The 24,572-nt window shown below is 44.7% G+C and overlaps 1 protein-coding gene across 6 annotated transcripts in view; it reads right to left on the reverse strand.

Moving 5' to 3' along the window:
* Positions 1 to 24,572, reverse strand: part of MOK (MOK protein kinase) — a 49,377-nt gene that overhangs the window by 16,330 nt on the left and 8,475 nt on the right. Inside the window, exons 2-4 of one of the 6 annotated variants that reach the window (XM_008684188.2) lie at positions 13,604 to 13,718; positions 3,900 to 3,989; positions 2,056 to 2,126 (exon numbers count right to left, since the gene is read on the reverse strand). The exons of 2 other annotated variants lie outside the window; for them this stretch is intronic. In XM_008684188.2, coding sequence (XP_008682410.1) covers positions 2,056 to 2,126; positions 3,900 to 3,989; positions 13,604 to 13,718 — 276 coding nt within the window. Of the gene's footprint in view, positions 1 to 2,055; positions 2,127 to 3,899; positions 3,990 to 4,421; positions 4,517 to 13,603; positions 13,719 to 24,572 lie in introns of those variants that run through there. 3 more of the 6 variants (XM_040641411.1, XM_040641412.1, XM_040641410.1) reach the window with 3 other exon arrangements.

The following is a 24,572-nucleotide window of genomic DNA, read 5'->3' on the forward strand; positions in this document are numbered from 1 at the left end:
CTTAAAAAAGTGACATTTCCAGATCAATAAGGTTTACTCCTTGAACGTGAAACTCTTCTCTACTGCCATCATTTTAAGTGGGAATATTTTCAAGACATTTACTTTCTTCACTTTCCTACTTTTTCCGTCATGTTACCAGCGTGCTGACCACCATCCACCACACGGTTGTGCGTTCTCTAGCCCATCCTGGGGGATGTCTGCCCAGACTGCTCTCGTTTGGGGTGGCACTGATGCTGCTGTACTCATATTTTATACTTTCAGTTTCCTCGCCCACTGTGGGACTGTCACCTGTCACTTTCTGTTACTGCCGATGGCCAAGTTCTAGAAGCTCCTTCTAACCAACGGCTCTATTCTAAATAGGTTATTTTTTTTTTAAAGATTTTATTTATTTATTCGACAGAGATAGAGACAGCCAGCGAGAGAGGGAACACAGGCAGGGGGAGTGGGAGAGGAAGAAGCAGGCTCATAGCGGAGGAGCCTGATGTGGGGCTCGATCTCGTAACGCCGGGATCACGCCCTGAGCCGAAGGCAGACGCTTAACCGCTGTGCCACCCAGGCGCCCCCTAAATAGGTTTTAAACCAAGTAACCTGAAAACTAACTTTGTTAGAATTGGACTTACAACACAATTAAACAGATCCCTGATGGGCTTACCTATGAATAAAATACACAAGGTTTGTAACATAAATACCATTTATTCCCAGATATAAGGCAATCTCCTATTTTCTCAAAGAGATCCTGAAGTTTGGGCGCCTGGGTGGCTCAGTCTTAAGCGTCTGCCTTCAGCTCAGGGCGTGATCCCAGGATCGAGCCCCACATCAGGCTCCCTCCTCCGCTGGGAGCCTGCTTCTTCCTCTCCTACTCCCCCGTTTGTGTTCCCTCTCTCGCTGTGTCTCTCTCTGTCAAATAAATACATAAAATCTTAAAAAAAAAAAAAAAGATCCTAAAGCTTTTAGATTCAAAAGTTTTTCATCATCTATAGATGTATAAAAACTTGCCTGTTATTTATTTTATTAGTAATTTACTAAAGCACACATTTCAGATCACACATAAAATATACTAGCTCGATAACGCTTTTTTCCACTTTCTGCGTCGTAACAGTTTTATTTGACTCTTCACGTGCATCTGCAGCAGCAGTCTTCTTCATCACAAGACCAGCTTCTTGGTCTTAACATTTTTACATAGCACAGCATCTTTGGTTTGGTCTGACTTGTTTCAGATAATATAGCAGTTTTTAAATCATCTATGCTGCTGCCACTAAATTCTATTCCAAGCCATAACTAGTCACGCACAGAACACGGAGCAGCTGATTTGTTTTCACCTGTCCAAGAAGCGCAACGTGACCTGTAAAATACCACACATCCTGTGCCGCTTCCCAGTGACATCGAGGCTCGTTTGTCCTGACATCTAACACAACTGTGCAGTCAGACCCCCAGGGATATTTGCTAAATGTGGGCCAGCCATCTGCCTCCTTTTCTCTCGTTTCCTGCAGGTGACCTCTCTAAGCTTCCAGAACCAGCCCTGACTGAGGCCGGCTCAGGCACATGTGCCTCCCTACACAGTGCTTTTTCGCTCAGAAGAAAGGAAGGGAGCACCCTGTAACCAGGAGAGACTTTGTGAGGATCCAAATAGGAGGTCGTCTCTCATCGGAGGGATTATGCTTAGGGGCAAGCCTTGCCTTATCCTGAGGCACAGAACAGAGCGTTGGACAGAGGCAGAGACAGAAGAGCGCCCCCTGGAGGGGCACAGTGCCCCCAGCAGGCACCCGAGGTGAGGAAGGCCCGGGAGGGCTCTGCTGTCCTGGGAGCATCTCCATCCATCTCACCGGCTGGCCTGAAGGCGCGTGGCTCTCTTTACTTTTCTCATTGGCAGCCCTATTCGGAGTAGATGAGAAGGCCAGAAAAATAGCTCCCAAGAGTGAAGTAGTTCAGTACCGTATATTTAGATGTAACTCCTGCACTCTGGTGACTAATGATTTTGCGAACAAAAACAAGGTATATGTGAACTACAAGCTTTAAAAGGAGATCTTAGATTAGCGTACAAATTATTCTACGTACCTCGTATTAGCTCATAAATATTCATGTCCATAAGTTCACATATTAGTGCAAGAGAACCAGATTTTCTGTCACTGAAGAAGAAAGCAGGTTTGTAAAAATTTTTTTGTCTTAATCAGAAAATATAATCAAATATTTAATTTATCTGTAAACATTTCTGGTAGACATAAAGCACTCCTGCATCAAAGACTGAAGTGTACTGACTGACACAGAAGTTCTGATTTTCAATCAGTACGTCAGGTAAAATTAACTTAAAATAATAGTAAAACCTTAACTTTAAGCAAAAATTCTAAACATTCCCCCCTTTTAATGAGATGTGTCTTAAAAATATAAAAGTAACTACCAGCAGAAAGGAGAAATGAGGTTGAGGAGTTGGTTAAGCAAAACAGAGGAAAAAGAATTTAATTCATGCTCCGTGACTGCAAATTAAGTTTTAATTCACCTGAATTCCTTCATGTAATTGGGATAAATTATAACGAGGGAACAAAATCCACAAAGTGGTCAGAGGAAAAGGGAGAAAGATGGGCCATACCACCCCCGTACGGTGTCCAGGCCTTGCCCAGGGTGGGGACAGAGGCCTCTGGCCGAGCTGCCAGTTCTGTCTGAGGGACAGTGGGGGAAAACCAGTCACTCCAGAGTCTGCTCAGGGCGCCTCCGGTGGACGGTCAGGAGGCCCTCGGGATCTCGGGCAGAAGCGCCTGTGCAGTGCGCGTGAAGCATGGACGCGCAGCAGTGCAGGGGAGGGGGTGGGGGGGTGGATGGGGAGGCACTGCGGGGGGGCGGGGCAGCGTGGTGACCGACCGCCGCAGCCTGCGGTCTCCGGCCAGGCAGGTACTGACCATGCAGCGCACTGCAGGCTGCGAGGCCACACAGCTCTGACAAGACATTTCACTCTTGAGTTTAAAAAGGCTCAGTCCTTGGGGCGCCTGGGTGGCACAGCGGTTAAGTGTCTGCCTTCGGCTCAGGGCGTGGTCCCGGCGTTACGGGATCGAGCCCCACATCAGGCTCTTCTGCTGTGAGCCTGCTTCTTCCTCTCCCACTCCCCCTTGTGTTCCCTCTCTCGCTGGCTGTCTCTATCTCTGTCGAATAAATAAATAAAATCTTTAAAAAAAAAATTAAAAAAAAAAAAAGGCTCAGTCCTCTGATTGAAATCTACCACACCTGAACTGTCAGAGACCTGGCTAGTTTTAAAGCAGCCTGGAGAGCCAGAGAGAGGCTTCACGTGGCCTGCACCCTCTCGGGGCCCACAGAAAGGCCGGTGCCAGAACCCTGGGTCCGAGTTCCTGGCTCAGAGTGCAGAAGCGCCGTGCAGAAGTGCCAGCACCTGGGGACGAGCTGAGCTCTGCCTTCTTGATCGGCAGGTAAGCCTTAGGGAAACTATTCTAGAATTAGAACAGAAAGGCAAAGTCCCCTGAATTATATCAAGCAGAGGAAGACAGCCGGTCTCACGGCCTGAGACTGTGCAGATGTGGCAGCTGGCCGGGATAAAGCAAGCGCAGCCCTGCTGTGTGACAGCCGTGCCCTGCCATGAGGCCACATCGCCCACACTCGAGGCCTCAGGCGCACAGGCTGCTGTGCACGAAGAGGCCTCCCCCAGCTACCGGAGAGGAGCATTTGAACTGCGTATGCTCTCGTGGTACGGAGTCACCTGAATGCTGGCATTCCCGCAGTACCACTCAGATACGCGTCTGTCCAAGTAAATACGTGACTTAAGATAAAATGAAAAGTATTACTCCCTGAGCTACGAAGCAAATCTTTTCAGTGTCTACCACGGTTTTCTTTCTTAAAAAGACATTTAATCATTGTTATCAAATCGAGATAATTTGTAAAGCCCCAAATATACTTACAAAACCACTTCGTGCAACGTAAGAATGTTTGGGTGTGGATTCAGGCGTCTCAGTGCTTGTATCTCCCGCAGACTGTTCACTTGCTCAATACTATTGTGTAAGTAAAAATAAATAACTAATTTACCATTTAAGTCAACTTTCAGTTAGGGTTATTCAATTGTTATTTATTACCCATGATCACAACTGAAAAACTCACAAATATTTCAAGCAAGTTAATCAGCTTTTATTTCTCCCGTCAGCAGCTGAAGTTCAACGTGTCTCCTTCTGCATTATTATCTGATAAAAACCAAGCTTCTTATAGCTTTGGACATATATTCAAATTTTCCCCATCTAAGCTCCTGAAAGAATACCTTGGCAGTTTCTTTTATAATTAATAAACATAGAAACAGATATTAAAATTTCCTATTAATCAGTTTCTGGCAACTAACCAGCCAAGCGACACGAATACCATCTGAAGTAGTACCCATATCAGATTTCCACGAACAGCCCAGCCCTCCTCCTTGTCTGTAACGAACACCGTACATGTTTGCAATTTCATTCAGCTGGTGCCTGGTGCTCTCTCGGCAGCTGTGTCTTATCACTGGCTCTTCTTTATGGAGACTGATCTGCCCGGCCCTGTGTTCACAGCCAAAGTCAAGCTAACATGAGTACAACAGAAGCAGAGGGCTGAGGCTGGCTGTTCCCACCCCCCACCCCACCGAGAGACCCCTTACAAGAGACACGCCTCCCCATGGCTAGGCCCCTGGTCACACCCAATCAAATGACTCAATCCCCAGAGACTTCCATCTCCTAGGCTTAGAAAGAGAAGTGGGAATAGTCTTTCTCTGAACTGCAAAACTCTGTTCTACCAACTTTTAACATACAGGGTAAAGCTCAGCATTTTGTTTGGTTCTTCAAAGAGCAGACTCCCCACTGAGCGCAGAGCCTGACACTGTGGGGCTCTCAATCTCTGGACCCAGAGCATGACCTGAGTCAAAACCAAGAGTGGGACGCTTAACTGACTGAGCCACCCAGGCGCCCCAGAAGGGTTTTATGGAAAGTGTATCTAACCAATCCAGTCAGTAGGAAGAAAGTCCTTCAGCTGAAGGGGAAGAAGAAGCGGTTATATCAATATTAGACAAAGTCGATTTCAAAACAAAGATTATTACTAGCTATCACGACTTCGTAATGATGGGGCGGTACATCAAAAAGACAGGATGATGTGCTAAATTAGAGAGCTTCAGTACACAAGAAGTTAAGACTGACGGCAGAGAGAAGAAAGAGCTCAAGTTTCAGTACCCCTCTACGTAACTGATGGAACAGTCACTGAGAAAACCGGTAAAGATGCACAGCCCCTAGCAGCACCGTCAACCAGCCTGCCCCACCTAGCCTGACATCACACCCACAGCCAACACTAAGAGGTACAGTACGCTCTTCACTCAGATGAATATGCTGGACCCGAAGATAAGGCGCAGTGAACTTCCAATACAAACACTTACAGAACACATTCTCTGACCACGAGGGATGTAAATTCGAGATCAACAACAGTAAGCCAGCTAGAAAAGCCCCAAATATCTGCAAATTAAACAACACACTTGTAAATAAACCACAGGTAAAGAAGAAATCATGAGGAGAATTAGAAAACATTTTAAACCAAGCAACAAGAAAACACAACAATCAAGATGTATAGAATGCAGGAAAACAGGGCTTATTTGTGGCTTTAAATGCTTATGTTAGGAAGGAAAAAATGGTTGAAAATAAATTATCTACGTTTTCACCTTAAGAAGGTAGACTAAGAGTAAATTAAACCAAAGTAGAAGAAAAGCAACAATAAAGAGCAGAAATTGATGGCATAGAAAATAAACAAATAAGGATGCCTGGGCGGCTCAGTCAGATGGGCGACCGACTCTTGGTTTTGGCTCAGGTCGTGATCTCGGGGTCATAAGAGCAAGCCTAGTGCTAGGCTCTGCACTTAGCAGGAAGTCCACTTTGGACTCTCTCTTCCCCTCTACCCACTGCTCCCCACCCCACCCCCCGGCTCTCTCTAAAATAAATAAATAAATCTTAAAAAAAATAGACAATAGAGAAAATGAACAAAACCAAAGTTGGTTCTTTGAAAAGATTAATAAAACTGATAAACCCCTACCAAAACCAATGAAGGAAAAAAAATGATATAAAACACTAATACCACCAAACAATATCAGGAATGACTGAGGAGACATCACTAGACTTAAATATTAAAAAGATAAAAGGGAGGGGTGCTTGGGTGGCTCAGCTGGTTAAGTATCGTCTGCCTTCAGCTCGGGTCATGATCCCAGAGTTCTGGGATCGAGCCTTGCATGTGGCTCCCTGCTCAGGGGGGAGTCTGCTTCTCCCTCTCCCTCCTCCTGCTCCCTCTCTAATAATAAATAAAATCTTTTTTAAAAAAGATAAAATAGAGTATTATGAACTGTATGCCAATAAATATGACAATTTAAATAGACAAATTCCTTGAAAAACATAATTACCAAATCCGACACAAAACTGAAAATCAAAGGAGCCCTATGTTTACCAAAGAAACAAAATTTGTTATCAAAAGCCTCCTCACAGCTGATGGAAGGGTCCTAAAATGGGATTATGGTGATAGTTGCACAACTGTATACTTTCCTTACAGTGGGTGGACTTTTAGGATATGTAAGTTATATCTCAATGAAGCGATGGGAAACCTTACGAAAATCCAAAATCACTTGGTAAGTCAAATCTACTTGACTCTGTAACATTCCAAGGTTCGGAAACACCACGGTGCCATTGCCCGCTGCACTGCTTTGTTTCCAGCTTGTTACCACTGCGCATGATGCTTCGATAGACACCATGGGGTGGGGGTGAAGCTTCCCCACCAAGGAAACTTCTAGGCCCAGGTGATTTCACAGGTGAATTATATCAAACATTTAAGAAAGAAATGCTCTCACACGTTTCACAAAAGAAGGTCCGTGAGTGGCCGATAAGCACAAGAGAGCATCCATCATCACCCTTCAGCAGGGCAGCGAAACTAAACCAAGGTAAGACACCACTCACCAGGGGGCTAGCACCTAAGACCAACACCACCGAATGCTGGGGAGGACGCAGAGAAGAGCTACTGCAACTCTCGTTCTTTGCTGGTGGGGATGGAAACAGGTATAATCACTTTGGAAAAAGGCTTGGCAGTTTCTTACACATCTTACACACCTTTGATCCAGAGCTTCTATTCTAGGAAACTGGGTAAGAAAATGGAAACCTATATCCCAACAAGGCTCGCGCATGAGTTTTAATAGCTTTATTCACAACAGCCTCAAACCAAAACCCCTGAAAAGTCCATCACCAGGAGAATGGATACATGGATCGTGTGCTACTCAGTAGTAAAAAGGTACAAAGACTCCCGGAGCCACAGGGTGGATGAACCTCCAAGACTTCACGCTGAGCCAACGGAGCCGGTCCGCGAGCACGCTCAGCGCTTTCAGTGATTCCATTTAGTACAAATTTCTAGAAGAGGATAAAGGAAGAAACCCAGAATAGTGACTGCCTGGGATGGGGGTGGAGAACTGACATGAAGGAGATTTCTAGGTGACAGAAATGTTCTAGTTCTTAATTACATGAGGGTATCGTTTGCCAAAATTATAAAGCAATGTGCAACTTAATGTATGCAAATTTTGCCTTAAAAAAAAGAACTATACTAACCAGCAAGCGAGGAAGGAGGCCTGCTGGAGACGCACAGGAAATAAACATCACAGGCGTGTTGATTCTGGCTGCTGGACACCTGAGGTTCATTATACTGTTCTGTTTACTTTGTATATGTTTGAAATTTTCTATAATTATATTCTTTTTAAGTAAAAGAGCTTTTAAAGTGACTCATTAATTTCTTGTCTTTTTTTTTATTTATAACCTTACAAAGCAGACTTTATTTTTGTAAAAGTAATTTGAGGACCGTGCAGTGATGTGACTTGAGAAAAATTGTGTGCCACGTCAAGACTGGACCTTCTGCAGCAGACAAGAGAGCTGCAAAGAACACAAGCCCTGGACCTACACAGACCTGGGTCCCACGCTGGGCTCTACTGCTTGCCAGCTCAGTGACACCGGGCAGGTGAGGGAACTCGGCTCTCCAACCAGGCTTCCCTAATCTGAAGAAGGCAATGACAGCATCTTTCTCCTAGGGCTGCGGTGAGGATAAAATGCTGTATGTACATAATTCACCCAACAGTGGGCAGGGCACCAGACACTTGGTGAACAACTGCTGTCGCCCCGCTTCACTTTTCTAAAGTCTTCACACCCCACTCACCTGCACTGTTACATGGCCGGTTGATCTATGACTGTGGATCACAGATCTGTGGATCTGTGGATCTGTGGATCACAGATACTGTGGATCACAGCACAAGCACTGTGCTGAGTGCCCACCTGCCTTAACTCTCACAGGGATCCTATGACGTAGATCCTAGGTAGATATCTACATGGTTTATACAAAGCAACCGAGCCAGAGAGATTGAGGAATTGTCCAAGGTCACATAACTTCAGAGCCTGAGCTCGTCCCTATGCCGACTAAGAGTAGCCCATATGTGTTAGTCTTACTGCTTCAGGACACTAGAGAGATCCTACAAATATCAAGACTACGGATTTTTTTTTTTTTTAAAGAAACCCATTCTGTTTCTTTACAGTATTTCTATAGGAAGAAGACAGGATACAATCATAGCAAAAAAAGGGGGGGGCCTCTAATTAACTGTTGCACTTGTGGTGAATACATGTGGAAACCAGGTATCCAAAGGACTGGGTTACACTGCAGGCCTCCAGCAAGTAACTCACTTATCCCCAAACTGAGCCTCTGAGCCACTCTGGAGAACGAGCCTCAGAAAGCACCTTCCTGACCCAGTACCAATGAACGGGCCTTCTCTGACCTCACCTGGATGTCACATTAGCAATTATTATTGCAAACGCTGTCAACTTCTATTTCCGTAAGAGTGAAAGGAAAGGAATGGAAGTAAAACTTGGAGGAGGTGGGAGCCAGAAGCTCCAAATACCAACCTCATTCTGCCCGTGTGACTCAGCGTGATTTTCCCGTTACTGCTTCTCGTTTCTCATGCCACCCACACAACTGTGCAAGGTGACTTTGAGAATTTACTTAAAGAAGGATAGATCAGCAGAAATGGATTTTTAAAGAACCTAAAATTAATCTTCAAGTGAACAGGATTAAATTGTTTAATAATGATGATAGATACTCCAAAAACTAGAAATATTATTTTCATGGTTAAAAAACAAAAGAACAACATTAAACTTGTGGATCAAGTATCCGTGACACTGAAGCATCCAACAAATTATTAGCAATCTCCTTCCTAGAAATGGCCCCCAAAACAGTTGTCTTTCTTCTAGAAACTATAAGGTCATTTCTTCCTGTAAGTCAGAAATAACAGCAATACCTTTAACCAATGGAGAAAGCTTAGGAGCAATAGGGGTCATTCCAGATGCCAATGGTTATCTTTCTTTATTCTGTTTTTTACTTTGTAATCATTTTAGACTTAACAGAAGAGTTTCCAAGATGGTACAGAAAGTCCCCGTAACCGGCTTCCACTAATGTTAACACCTTATTCAACATTTATAAAAACTAAAAAATTAACACTGGTACAGTTCTATTAACTAGACACGTTATTTGGATTTCCCCGGTTTTTCCGTCAATGTCTTTTTCTCTTTCAGGACCCAGGGTACCTCATTACAACTAAGCTGTCATGTTCCCATACTCATCTCCAGTCTGTGACACTTCCTGTCTTTGTTTTTACTACCTTGACAGTTTCAAGGGGTACCAGGAAGGTATTCTGCAGAATGCTCCTTAATTTGGGCTGGTCTGATGTATTCTCAGAACTTAACTGAGATTACAGATCTTCGGGAAAGAACATCATAGAGGGGATATGCCTGCTCTTTCAAACCCATTATATCAGGAAGTACAGGACATCAAGATGTCTTACTACTGATGGTGTTAATCATTTAGTTAAGGTGTTATCTTCCAGGTTTTTCACTGTAAAGTTACTATCCTTCCCTTCCTACTTTCTATACCTTAGAAGCAAGTGTAGCCCACACTCAAAGGCCAGGAAATTAAGTCCCATCTTCTGAAGGAGAGAATACCAAACCATTTGTGGACATATGTTAAAACCACCACAGTAATTAATAAATAGTTAGGGGGGAAATCACTGGAGGCTCTGCAGAATCCTAGTCTCTTTAAAGTTTCACCTACTTATTTTATTTTATTTTATTTTATCTTACTTTACTTAACATTTTATTTATTTATTTGTCAGAGAGAGAATGAGCACAAGCAGGGGGAGCAGCAGGCAGAGGCAGAGGGAGAAGCAGACTCCCCGCTGAGCAGGGAGCCCGATGCAGGGCTCAATTCCAGGACCCTGGGATCATGACCTGAGCCGAACGCAGACACTTCACCGACTGAGCCACCCAGGCGCCCCATCACCAACTAATTTGAGTATCCATCAGCTTATCTTCCCTGCAGAAATTATTACTATTATTCTAATGATGATTTTCTATTTCCCTCATTCCTTCTGTATTTGTTATTTGGAATTCTTCTGTAAGGAAGAACTGTCCCCTCAACCCAATTTATTTATTCACTCATTATCAGTATGGACTCATGGTTATTTGAAAAAATAGATGGGAGGGTAGAGAGAGAAAGAGAGAGATGTGTGTCCATACAGATTAGTACACATAATAGCTCTGTCTGCTGGGTCTGGAAGGATTGACATTCCAGTAGCAATGAGCACACCTGGTGCCAAGATCTTGTTTTCTAAATACCTTTCTCCAATAAAAGGAACCAGGGCTCCTTAGAGAAATGGATGATTCTAGGGGCAGGAAAAATACAAGATGAGCCTAAAGAATCCTGTAGTGCCAAAAATTAAAGTGCTAAAAAAGGAAAGGAAAAGAAAAAGGATGGCACATATCAAAAGAACACAGGAGCCAACCTGAAAGAGCTCCCAAAGCCACAGCTGGAATAATCTAAGCTGGAACGATGATTAAATCAATACTGATAGTATTGAGTTATAATCGCCTATAGTTTTGAACATATGTATCAAGAGCACATTAGAACTCACATGATAAACCCAAAACCCAATTCCTCTTAGGTTTGGATGACATGGCTGGCAGATACCTGTCAAAACCAGCTTGAGACTCTATCACTGAGTTCATACATCACACAGCGACAAAAACCACCGGTCCAGAGTGAGTGTACTTCCTTTTAAGTAAAGCCAATACGTGAAGTTGTGATTTATACCGCAGAAACTAAAGCCTGCTGATAATCCCCTAAACATACACAAACTTTAAAAAAAAGTAACACTGGGATGCCTGGCTGGCTCTGTCGGTGGAGCATGGGACTCTTGACCTTGGGGTCATGAACTCAAGCCCTACGTTGGGTGTAGAGATTACTAAACAAACAAACAAGCAAAACAAAAATAAAAAATAAAATTGATTCAGTAGTATCTTATTAAAAGCCTTTACTTATTACAGGTTTTTAAAAGAAAAACATGTGTTCTAATCAACCACTTTTTAAGATAGGACAAAGAGCACTAACTGTTTCTGAAATACAACAAAGGATCCCACACACAGTAACAAAGGCTACCATCTACTGAATGGTTGCCATGTGTCCCACCTCCCTCCCAACTTTCTACTCATTCCCTCACTTGGTCCTCAAGCACCTCACAACAAGGAGATCAAGGCTCAGAGGAAAAGGCACTGTTAGCATGTCGAGAACCCGGTCGATAGTGAATCTGGAATGTGCTTCACCGCTAGGAAACCACGTCCCTTAGGTGACTACATTCTCCCATGGGGCCGAGGTCACAAGAAGGTACTTCTCCAGATAAAACTGAGCATTCCTTGCCCCTCGAAGGATTGCTTCTTTGATGGAGACCCTTCTATAATGTATGACAGATATCTCTACCTTCCCGAAGGCACACCCACGCCCAAGTGTGATTTCTCCTGCCGGCCGACGCAACAGAGAGTGTGACTGCACGTCGCTCCGACATCCAAACAAACCCGGACAGGCCTCAGGTCTGCAGGCTATCTGTCCCGTCCACTGTTTATCTCTATCTCTTCACAGAACAAGAGCTAGCAAGCCCTGTTGTCTGTTAAGTGCGTCCACCCCTGACCCCGACAGTGGAACCTGATGAGGATTCCGGTCCTCCCCAGGGTCAAATGGGTCCCGTCCCGCTGCTCGAAGTCCGTTCTCTGCTGCTCTGGTTGGTGGGGCGTGTCTCAGAGGTGGCTGTCTCAGGGAGTCTGCTCTTCAGGTACGGGACGATCGGTACACTGCACGGCAAATTCTCCATCGCAAGTAGTTGAAAGGCAGAGGAACCCAGACAATGCAGACTACACAGAGGAAGGAGTGAGGAACGGGGGGAAAGCCGAAGACCCAGGGACTTCAGAGGCTTGGCAGCGGCAGGTAAACAACCTATGCTTTGCGCAGTGAAGGAGGAGGGCTCTGGCTCGCTGAAATCTGGACTCGATATGGCTCTGCCCACCTAGCGACCTACAGTGACAACTGTCAGGCTACTTCAGATCTCTAAGCACCTCTCCTCGTGTGCACACCAGGGATGGTTACAGACACCCCATGGGGAGGTCATGAAGATGACACTACTGTCCTCCACACTCTCTGACATGACTAATGGCCCTGCACTCCTTTCTGATCTGAGAAACACTTTTTTGTCCTAGAAGTCTGAAATCAAGGTTTATACCTCAAAACACTTCAGAAGGCTCTATGTCGATGTGGAGGAATGACGATGTTTTTTTACAACTAGCTTTTACCATTTAGAGACTTCAGTTTCTCTGCTATGACACAAGGCTGAGCTTCAAGCCGCTCTACTGAAAGCTTCCCGTTGCCGTGAGGCCACCTCGGCTTCATCGTTCCCTCAGAGCTTCCTGATCACGTCCGGTGTCTGACTCGTTCGTGCCCCACGTTAAGAAGCTGCAAAGCTGGGGCGCCTGGGTAGCGCAGTCGGTAAAGCGTCTGCCTTCGGCTCAGGGCGTGATCCCGGCGTTCCGGGATCGAGTCCCACATCAGGCTCCTCCGCTGGGAGCCTGCTTCTTCCTCTCCCACTCCCCCTGCTGTGTTCCCTCTCTCGCTGGCTGTCTCTCTGTCACATAAATAAATAAAATCTTTAAAAAAAAAAAAAGAAGCTGCAAAGCTGAGGGACTGAAGAGGCCGCTCTGAGGGCCAAAGCCACAGCAGCCCTCTAAGGGATGGACCTAGGGCAGGAGCGCGCCCCTCTCCAAAGCAGCAACTCATCCCTTTCAGGGACTCAATTTTCCCAGCCCTATCCGGAAACTGTTCTCCAGTATGTTAACTGATTCACAATTAATTAAATCATAAGCACCTCTAATACACTGAGACTAAGGTTTCAGTTATAAAATCCAACGTACAACCTTCAGGAACACACAGGCTGCTTAAAGTGAGGCACACCTTTACAATTTAAACGTTTTGTGACCATTAATCACTGTTGCTACAGTAAGTCTGGACCTGAATAAAATCATAAACATAGTAGTTTATCATAAACATATAAAATCATAAATACGAATGGTAACGTAAACATAAAGTTAGCCCTAATCCTCTGCGCAAAGAAAGCTGACAGCATCTTCCGTGTCATCACATGAATACACTGTTCCCACTCGGACCGAGGGGCCCTTCCTGCTCTAACCCTCCCGCCGGACCTCGTGGCGAGGACACGCCGCCCACCTACCTTTCGAAGTGCTGCTTCATCTGTTTGCACGCGTAGTAGCTCCCGTCCCTCAGGCTCCGCAGCTTCGTGACTTCGGAAAACGTTCCCTCTCCTATTCTGCCGACTGCTTTATAGTCTACAAGTAAAAGCAACGGCACAGAGAAAACGTCTGTGTGCGTGTACGCTGCACTCCCTTCCGGACAGCAAGCCTGTTCACCGAGACGGCAGCCCACGCCGACTTGCTGTGGACTGCTCCTCCAGGGTTCTGTGCCAGGGCTCCCCTGAGCACCGGGGAAGCTGCCGGCAGAGGCCAACTGGAGAAGAGGGTCAGGAGGGACAAACTTCCAGTTACAAGGTAAGTAAGTAGCAGGGATGGAACACGCCACAAGCGGGCACGCTCTAGCCCGAGCCGCGGAGCAAGGGCTCTGGCTGTGGGCCGGCGCGACCTTCCCCAGCAGCCTCGGAGCAAGCTAATCGCCAGCTCGGGGCCCTACGGAAGGTCCTGCTGATCTGCTGGGCTCCTACCATTCTTGCATCTCCTGATTTTCAGAAAGCGGCCAGCAGCTTCCCTGGCTTTGCTGCGGCCACCACCACCCACCACTCTGGTGCAGATAATGGTTTCACAGCCTCTAGTTCACTGTTAAATCCCCTCCTGTCTGAAATACCTAGAGCAGCGTCTGTTTTCCAGACCAAACCCCAACAGATGCTGGAATGAGTACCCTGAGGTAAGGTGCTGGGAACAAAAAGTCTAAAACATGCAGTCAGGTGGTAGACAGAAGGCTGGGGCGCTGGAGAACCTGGCATGCCCCGGCAAAGTCCCAAGTCCCGCTGCGACGACTACTGCCTCTCACGGAGCAATGTCTCCTGGGCCTGCCGGCCTCTGAAAAGTGGTGGGAAGGGGCAGGGTCATGGGGTGTGTTGACTACCGACCGCCTAGGCAAGAGATTTCAACACAACAACGAGCTCAGGAGAGAAATGCCACTTTGCAAGCAGAAATGGAAGGAACGAGAAAAACCCAGGCAGAAAAGTCTTACTGGGTTGAAAAAGCTTCTTCAGTCCAAATAATAGGAAAGTAAGACTGTAAAATAATGGTGACAGAAGCAGTCTGTGAGACTTCCCAGTTGCACAAATGGTTCTGCTTGACGCCAACATCACAGAAAGGCAGGTACTCCCCACCCCAACCAGGCCCCGGTTTCAGAGAGCTTTGAGAGAGGTCCCGGAGACTGGGATGAGACACAGAAAGCAAGGCCAAGGAAAAACAGGACAGCCTTTCGAACTATGTCTAGGAAAGAAACTTGAGTACAGAGCTGACCAGAAGCAAACAGATCAGAAACCTATTAAGCAGACCTGGTTCCAAAAAAGCCCATCATCTCTGGGTCCCAAACCTACATAAGCACAGAGCAGGCTTTTAAAACAGCACAACTCCAAAGGAGGCCATCCTCTTCAATGCCTCTCTTAGCTAGGACACATTTGTAATGCCTGTGTGAGTTCTGATTTGAAGAAACCAACAATAAAAGACACCATTTTTTTAAGAAGTGATAATGTTTTGTAGAAATATGTATAAAAATGAGAAAAGCCCTTATCTGTTAACAAGAAATACTGAAGTATGGCCAGGTAAAATGATAAGATGTGTGGGATTTGGTTTAAAATGCCCCTGTACATTCCCATTTGCCACTGTTGAACGTGTACATACAATGGGATAGCCATTTGGAGGGCAGTACCCGTTACAACTGAAAGACATTCATATCCTCCAACACAGCAATTCCAACTATAGAACTTATCAGGTAAAAAAACACTTGCTCAAGTAAGTATGATACGAGGATATTAGTTCAACATTATTTAATAAAGAAAAACTGATGCCCCCCATGTGGAAATAGATAAATTACGTATGGTTTATCCATATAATGGAATACATTGAATATATTTAAAAGAATGACACAGATTAGAGGCACCTGGATGGTTCAGTCCATTAAATGTTGGACTCTTGATTTCGGCTCGGGTCGTGATCTCAGGGTCGTGGGATCGAGCCCCACATCAAGCTCCGTGCTGGGCGTGGAGCCTACTTCAGAATTTCTTTCCCTCTGCCCTCCCCCTACTCTCTCCCAATCTCTCTCAAAAAATAAAAAAAGAAAAAGAAAAAGATAAAGAAAAAAAAAAAAGAATGACACAGATTATTCCCTTAAAGACAATACACTTAGTGGCTATCTCTGAGGGGTAAGGTTACAAGTGTCTCATCACCTAAGTTAGATATTTTCCATAATGAGAACACCATTTTATTAAAAAGTATCTCAGCTCAGCTCTTGATATCAGGGTTGTGAGTTCAAGCCCCACACTGGGCTCTACGCTGGGCATGGAGTCCACTTTAAAAAAAATCATCTTTTCAATCAATATTCAGTGACTTTAGTTACAAAAATTCAATCTATGCCTAATTTTTCAGAACAAACTTGCATTTGTCTGAGATTTTACTTACCTGTAAGTTACCAAATTAGCCTGCTACTGTTTCCTGAGTGCTGGCAGAAGACACAGCATCTTGCATCAGAGACAAAGGACTTTCTGACTCATGCTGCCCCAAGCATCAGCATAGTCACATTCGTTCCCCTGGCCCGAAGTCTCGTGGTGGTGACACGATGGACACAGATGACACGTGCAGGAGATGCAACAGACTGCTGGACAGGGGAGGACCCCAGGGCCAATGGCCTAGCACTTTTGGAACAAGCAGCACGGAAGATGGATAAGCCCTGCCATCGGGCGCACTCAGCACGTACTTGCCGGGAAGCTCAGGCCACAGAGCAGACCGCTTCCCCCAACAGTTCCTTACCAGGTTAGTACGTCAACCAGTTTTACTGATACAGAGTATTTGGTACGGTATTATTCTCAGCTATAAATATTTATATATATGTAATATTGACTTTAATGCTACTTTTCAGTCTTACTCAAAATAACAACCAATTTCAGTGTACGTTTTCAAATAGCTTCAGGCCACGCAAAATGAGAAAATTCTATTTGTAATTACATATTTATAGAAATTGGAAAAAATGCTTTTCCCCAAGGACAGCATCTCACCATGTCATTACCACTCAGAACGCCACAGAGCACCACCACGCCGTTAGCAACGGCCACAGGAGGGAGGGAGAACCGTGACTGCTGTGCCTCTGGGGGACGGTCAACAACTCCTGAAGGGGATGACTGAAGAAATAATGGTTAAAGCTGCTCACAAAAATTTATTTTCCGAAGATGATTTCTAGGGAGGGAGATAAAAAGCACTGAGAATATGAGTTGAATGGCGGACCCCAAAAAGATATGCCCTCGTCCTAACCCCTGGAACCTGTGACTGTTACGTTATCTGGAAGGTCTTTTCAGGTCTAGGTAAGTGAAGGATCTTGAAATGAGAACATCCTGGATTAGCCAGGTGGGCCCTCAATCCAGTGGCAAGTGTCCTTAAAAGAGACACACAGAGAGAGCAGAATGAGGGTTGCCAGGGGCTGGAGGAAGGAGAAATGGGGAACTGTGATTCAGCGGGTCTGCAGTTGTAGTCATGCCAGGTAAAAAAGTTCTGCGGGTTTGTGGTACAACAACACGCACACAGTTAGCAACACCCACACTTCAATGTTTATTAAGAGGGTAGAACTCATGTCATTGTTTTTCACAACAAAAACAACAAAAAGACAGACACACAGACATAGAAGACAATGCCATGTGAAGACAGAAGCAGGGCGCCAGAAGCCTCCGGAAGCTGGAAGGGGAGAGGAAGGACTGAGGGAACACAGTCCTGCTGACACCTTGATTTCAGACTTCTGGCCTCCAGACTGGGAGAGAATACATTTCTGTTGTGTTAAAGCCCCCAAACTTGTAATTTGTCGCAGCAGCCCCAAGATACACACAGAACGTAACTAGTATTTTTTTAATCTAAGGAAAACATTTTCATTAAAGGTAAATATTTTCCAAGCATAAAAATGGAAGCAGTCCCTCTGAACAGACTGATCTATTTGACTACATAAAAACATAAAACTCTAGCACCTGAAGAAACACTAGAAAAAATGGTTAAGTAAACTATGAAAATACCATACAAAGGAATGTTATATAGCAGATGCAGGGAGCACAGTAGCTCCGTAGCCTCTGATGGGGAGGAAACTTTTCAGATATATTATGAAACAAAAAGGACAAACTAAGGAACAGCATGTCAACTATGTTAACATTTGTAAAATGAAATGAAAAGAAAAGAAAGAAAAAGAAGAAAGAAAAAAAAGAAAAGTATACCAGTGGTATCTGGCAGAATGGCCCCCCAACAGTGTCCATGTCCCTGGAACCTGTGAATGTTAGGCTACATAGCAAGAGGGAATTAAGACTGCAGAAGGAATTCTTTTTTTTTTTTTTTTTAAGATTTTATTTATTTATTTGACAGAGAGAGACAGCCAGCGAGAGAGGGAACACAAGCAGAGGGAGTGGGAGAGGAAGAAGCAGGCTCCCAGTGGAGCAGGGAGCCCGATGCGGGGCTCGATCCCAGGACCCTGGGATCATGCCCTGAGCCGAAGGCAGACGCTTAACGACTGAGCTACCCAGGTGCCCCTAATGAGCTGACCTTAAAATAAGAAAATGATCCTAAACTTATTGGGTAGGCCTAATGTAGTGACAAGGTCCTTACAAGCAGCAGGGGATGGCAGAACAGACAGAGTCAGAGAGACTAGAGGATATGGAAGGGGCTATAAGTTTAGGAACACATGTGGCCTCTAGAAGCTGGAAAAGGCCTGGAAACAGATTCTCCCCAAAGCCTCCAGAAGGCACGCAGCCCTGCCAGCAACTTGCTTTTAGCCCAGTGAGACTCATTTCAGACTTCTGACCTCTAGAACTCTAAGATAATAAATGTGTGTTGTTTTAAGCCACTGAATTTGTGACAATGACAGCAGCAATAAAAAACTAAAAGACAGGGGCGCCTGGGTGGCACAGCGGTTAAGCGTCTGCCTTCGGCTTAGGGCGTGATCCCGGCGTTATGGGATCGAGCCCCACATCAGGCTCCTCTGCTATGAGCCTGCTTCTTCCTCTCCCACTCCCCCTGCTTGTGTTCCCTCTCTCGCTGGCTGTCTCTATCTCTGTCGAATAAATAAATAAAATCTTAAAAAAAAAAAAAAAACTAAAAGACAGATACATTTATGCTCATCTCTACATAGAAGGAACTAGAAGGAACATAAGAAAGTGCCAACAGTGGTCACCTCAAGGGAGGAAATCCAGATGGCTAGGGGTAGGAGCATAAAGGAGACCCACTTTCACCATATAACCATCTATGCTTTTTATAGGTTATACTTTGTATTTGCATTGTTTTTTTCAAAAAAATAATTAACTGAAAACAATTGAAGGGATAATGGGATATTTTTCTCATGGTTCCTTTAAGGAAAATGGATTATGAAAATAAAACTGAGCATTTTCGTTTAATATCATCTTAAAGCAAATGGCAATCTATGAAATAAAAATAATTTACAAGAAAATTTAAAATAACAGAACATAAGGTACCACTTCACACCCACTAGAATAGCTGGGCTCAAAAAGCAAGCTAACAAGTGTTGGCGAGGATGTGGAGGCGGAGAACTCTGGCCCGCTGCTGGTGGGAATGAAAAATGGTACAGCCACCGTGGAGAACAGCTTAGCAATTCTTCAAGATGTTAAACAGAGGTACTTTATGACCTAGCAAGTCTACTTCCAGGTATGTACTCAAGAGAAATGGCCATTTTTGTCCAAACAATAATCTGTACACAAATGCTCACAGAAGCATTCTTCACAACAGCCAAAGAGAAGCAACCCAAATGTCCATCAGCTACCAAGCCGATAAACAAAATATGGTCTATCCACACAGTGAAGTAGTATTCAGCCACAGAAGGAATGATACTCTGGCACAAGCTACATCATGGATGAACCTTGAAAGCATTATAAGAGAAGCCAGACACAAAAGCCATTTATGTGAAATGGTCAGAATAGGCAAATCCATACACACAGGGAGTAGATCAGTGGTTGCCGCGGCGGGAGGGGGGCGAGGAACGGGGAACGGCCGCTAATGGATACAGATGCTTTCTGGGGATGACGAAAACATTTTAATAGATTCTCATGATAGCTGTTGCACAACTCGGTAAAAAATGCCTAAAATCATTGAATCGTACACTTCAAATGGGTGAACTTTATAGCATGTAAATTATATCTCAATAAAGATATTAAAACAGACAAATCTGTGGCATTAGAAGTCAGAACAGTGGTTCCCGCTGGGAGGTGGTGTCATTGGAACGGACCCAAGGGGACTCCCAGGACACTGGTAATGCTGTTTCTGACCTTGGAGCAGGTTACATGGGCATGTTCACTTTATATGTAAGTGGACCCACAGTTCAAACCTGTATTGTTCAAAGGTCAACTTGGTCCTGCCGTTATATTACACCAAGACAGAAACAAAAGACAACCACAAAAACAAAGAAAGCTTTGGGCAATAGGGTATTATTATTTTAGTATTAAGACTATTCCATTAGTACATAAGGAAATCTACATATGCTAAGCCAGTCTGCAGCAAAGACCATGACAGAAGCCAAGTCTCGCAATTGGCCTGCATTACAAGAAAGAAAAGCAGGGGTGCCTGGGTGGCTCAGTCAGTTAAGCATCTGACTCTTGATCTTGTCTCAGATCTTGATCTCGGGGTTGTGAGTCTGAGCACTGTGTTGGGCTCCACACCCAGTATGGAGGTGTGCAGCCTACTGAGAGGAGAGGAGAGGGGAGGGGAGAGGGGAGGAGAGGGGAGGGGAGAGAAGCGAAGCGAAGCGAAGAGAAGGAGGGGTGGGCTATCAGACCGGGAAGGGCCTCCATGCATAACACCAGCAGGGAGAACTACCTTAGGGTGCTGAGTCTTCAGACTAGCACTTTCCAAATTGAGCTCCACAAAGCACTAGTACATCCCAAATCCTGATGGGTATTCCACAAAAGAAGGTTCCATGAACCATCCTATTTAGGAGCTGCAGGGTTAAATAAGGAGAACTGTGTTGGACTGCAGAATTCCTCAGTGCCTTTTCTTGAATACGTGGTGAGTCTCCAGGGTAAAGAAGGGCAATCGGGAGGGGTGTGGGATGCCTTGTTTCTTCTAGGCTTTGCCACATGTCCCTTTTTCCTTTGTTAATCTTGCTCTATGTCCTCTCATTGTAGTAAATCAGAGCTGTGAGTAAGACAGGTCCTGAGTCCTGTGAGTCCTCCTAGCACATCAGAGAAACTAGGGGTGGTTGTGGGAACCCCCTTCCCCAACGCTATTTATGCCACACTTCAGCCTACACGAGCTGAGCGTCCCTGGCGGTAAGACTACCTCACGGGGGATGTCGATAAAGATTTATTTACCAGCTATGCACGAGGTGCTGCAGACACAAACATCAATAAGACATAATCCCTCGCCTTGAGGACTTACAGAATGTCCCCATGCCCCTAATTTTGGGTCCTTCTCTTTTACACTCAGGTTTAGATAACATTAAAGGTCAGGTTAGGGACGCCTGGTGGTGCAGTCGGTTAAGCATCCACCTCTTGGTTTTGGCTCAGGTTGTGATCTCTGGTTCATGGGATCGAGCCCCATGTCGGCCTCTGCACTCAACGTGGAGTCTGCTTCAGATTCTCTCTCCCTTTCCCTCTGCCCCTCCTGCTCATGTGCTCTCTCTCTAAAATAAATAAATAAAATATTTTAAAAATAAAAAAATAAAGGTCAAATTAATAAGTTCCTGTGTATATTACTGAGTATGTGGTGCTTTAGATTCTAATCTCCTAGGACCCACCTAGTGGGCCTTAAAACAGATGTCTTTCCCCCATTCTGTACGCACCCTGCCCTCCGTTACAGAACAGCTCATGTCCCACTTCGCACTTCTCCCTGGAAGGCCATAAGCCCCTTAAAGGAAAGGTCTACGATCTGTTCTCTTTGTGCCCTGTACATACTCAACAAATTAATCTGAAAATGCCTGGTCATGTGCCTCTTAATCTAATATTCCTATAGTCCCCTGGACACATACCGCGGGAGGAACTTCATTGACAAGTGAATCACAAAATTATTACTATTGACTAACTGGCAACCAATCCTTTTCTATTCATCTCCATCTTTAAATGTTGAGTATCTCCAGGGTGCCAGGTTGACGCATTGGACTCTTGGTTTCAGCTCAGATCCTGATCTCAGGGTTGTGGGATCCAGCCCCAGGCTGGTCTCTGCACTCAGCAGGGTCTGCGAAAGTTTCTCTCTTCCTCTCCCTCTGCCCCTCCCCTCCCCCCACCCCACCCTCTCCCTCTGCCCCTCCCCTCCCCCACCCCACCCAAGCACGTGCACTCTCTCTCACTCTCTCTCTCAAAAATAAATCTTTAAATATTGGTTATCTCCAATCATATTGCGAGAGACCTCTCATCTCCTAGGTTACCTCCTTTCCCAAGTCATACCATACATACAAATGCAACAGTGAGATGAAAAGGACAAGAAGGATAAAGTAGCCAGAAATCTCCTTAAATTACCCTCTAAAAGTTTTATAGTCCTTCGATAAGCTGTCTTTTAGGATATGTTTTTCCCAATTATATGCCAAGAAATGATGCATAAGGTGAATTCAGCCTTACCCACAACCAGGTCCCTTGAAACATAAAAAACACACAAAACCAAGCTAGGTGATTAGACTACCACTGTTGTGCATTACCGTATGTCAACCACCATTTTTAAAAATAAACTTTTAACTTTAGAATAGTTTTAGATTTACAGAAAAACTGTACAGATAATATACCTCATATCCAGTTTCACCTATTAACATCTTGTATTTGTCGTAATTGATGAACCCATATTGATACATTATTTTTTTAAAGATTTAATTTTTTTAAGCAATCTCTACACCCAACGTGGGACTCGAACTTACAACCCCAAGATCAAGAGTTGCACGCTTTACTGATTGAGTCAGCCAGGTGCCCTTGATATGTTATTATTAACTAAAGTTCATGCTTTATTCAAATTTCTTTAGTCTTTACCCAGTAGCCTTTTCTGTCCCAGGATCCCATCTAGGACATCACTTTACATCTAGTCGTATTTCTTTAGGCACTCGTGGTTGTGACAGTTCCTCTGACTTCCCTTGTTTTGTGACATTGACAGTTTTGAAGAGTACTGGTCAGGTATTTTCTATGATGTCCTTTTACTGGAATCTGTCTGCGTCTTCATCATTAGAGTCGGGTTATGGGTTTGGGGAAGAGGACCACAGCACTATGGTATCACACCGGCACATCGTATCTAGGGTCCATATATCAGCACGGCTTGTCACTGTTGACGTTCACCTCAATCACCAGGCTGAGGTCTTGTCTGTCAGGTTTCTCCCCTGTAAAGTGACTCTTTCTCCCCATCCCCTTCTATACTGTACTCTTTGGGAAAAGTCACCATGCATATCCTACACTCAGGGTGGGAAATAATGTTCCTCTCTGTGAGGATGGAGCATCCACATAAATTATTTGGAATTCTTCTATATGGGAAGTTTGTCTAGTCTCATTGATTTCATCATTTATATTAGTATGATAATTATTTCATACTTTGGGATTATCCAATAGTATTTGATTCTGTTGCTTAAATTGTTCCAGCTTTGGCTACTGGGAGCTCATTCAGTTGGTTCCTGTGTCCCTCTGACATGCCCCATCAATAAAGGGTTTGTTTGTTCTTGAGTATTTTCTTACTTCCTGGTACTACAAAATCCTGTGTATTTCCTGTCCTAGGATCAGCCATATCTCCAAGAAGCCTTGATCCCTTTTATAGGAGAATGGTATTTATTAAACACCAAGCTTTGAGCACTAGGTGTCAGGCACCATTTTACACTTAATCATCTCAACAACCCCACCCAATAGGGTACCCTATTAGCCCTATCTTACAAATGAGGTTAAGTAGCCTGCTCAAGGTCACATCAATAAACAGTAGGGCAGGGCTTTAAAAGCAGGGAGTCTGACTCCAGAAGCCATTTCCTGACCACACTGCCACTGCTGTCCCCCATGAGCAGAACACCGCAAGCAGGATACAGATGAAGTCACACCAATGCACTTATAAGAGCACTGACCTTGGCAACAGATCCTTTTCAAAATAACTGGCTCAGCTAACAAGGTCCAAGAGAAAGGCAGAATTTGGGAACCCCACTGCCAACAATATAGGGACACATTCTTTGGTGTGAGGAACAGTGAAAACACAAACTCCAGTTGTCAGTGGCTTAACCCTCACAACCAACCACCAGAGTACTGTTTGGTCTCTCCTTATTTGGTAACTTTCAAACTTCTTTTTTTTTTTTTTTTAAGATTTTATTTATTTATTCGACAGAGATAGAGACAGCCAGTGAGAGAGGGAACACAAGCAGGGGCAGTGGGAGAGGAAGAAGCAGGCTCATAGCAGAGGAGCCTGATGTGGGGCTCGATCCCAGGACCCTGGGATCACGCCCTGAGCCAAAGGCAGACGCTTAACCACTGTGCCACCCAGGTACCCCAACTTTCAAGCTTCTGATACAGTCAGTCCATCAGGCAATCTGGTCACTCAGTATCCCCTGATGTCGCCTATACTGAGCTGTAACTGCGTGCCTTTTACAACATTAGATAGTTGTTTTAACAAAGTGGGAACAACCAGCTCTTAAAACCTGTTAAAGCACATCCACTAGAATTCTAGCATTCATTAAAATGCTGAAAATGCCAAGTGTTAATGAAGATGTAGATTGAACAGATCTCTCGTACATGGATAAAGGGGAGGAAAAATGGTATAGCTGCTTAAGAAAACAGCTTGGAGGTTTCTTATAAAGTTAAGTATGCACTTACCATATAATCCAATTCCACTCCTAGAAATCTACCCTAGAGAAATGAAAACACAGAGCCACGCAAAGATGTTGATCCACGTGAGAGCGTTCATAGCAGCATTATTAACAACAGCCAAAAAATGGAAACAACCCACATGTCCACTAACCAATGAATGGATATATCCTACAATGGAATCCTACCCAGCAATAAAAAT

The sequence above is a fragment of the Ursus maritimus genome, unplaced genomic scaffold (assembly GCF_017311325.1).
Source record: "Ursus maritimus isolate PB19 unplaced genomic scaffold, ASM1731132v1 scaffold_25, whole genome shotgun sequence".
Lineage (NCBI taxonomy): Eukaryota > Metazoa > Chordata > Mammalia > Carnivora > Ursidae > Ursus > Ursus maritimus.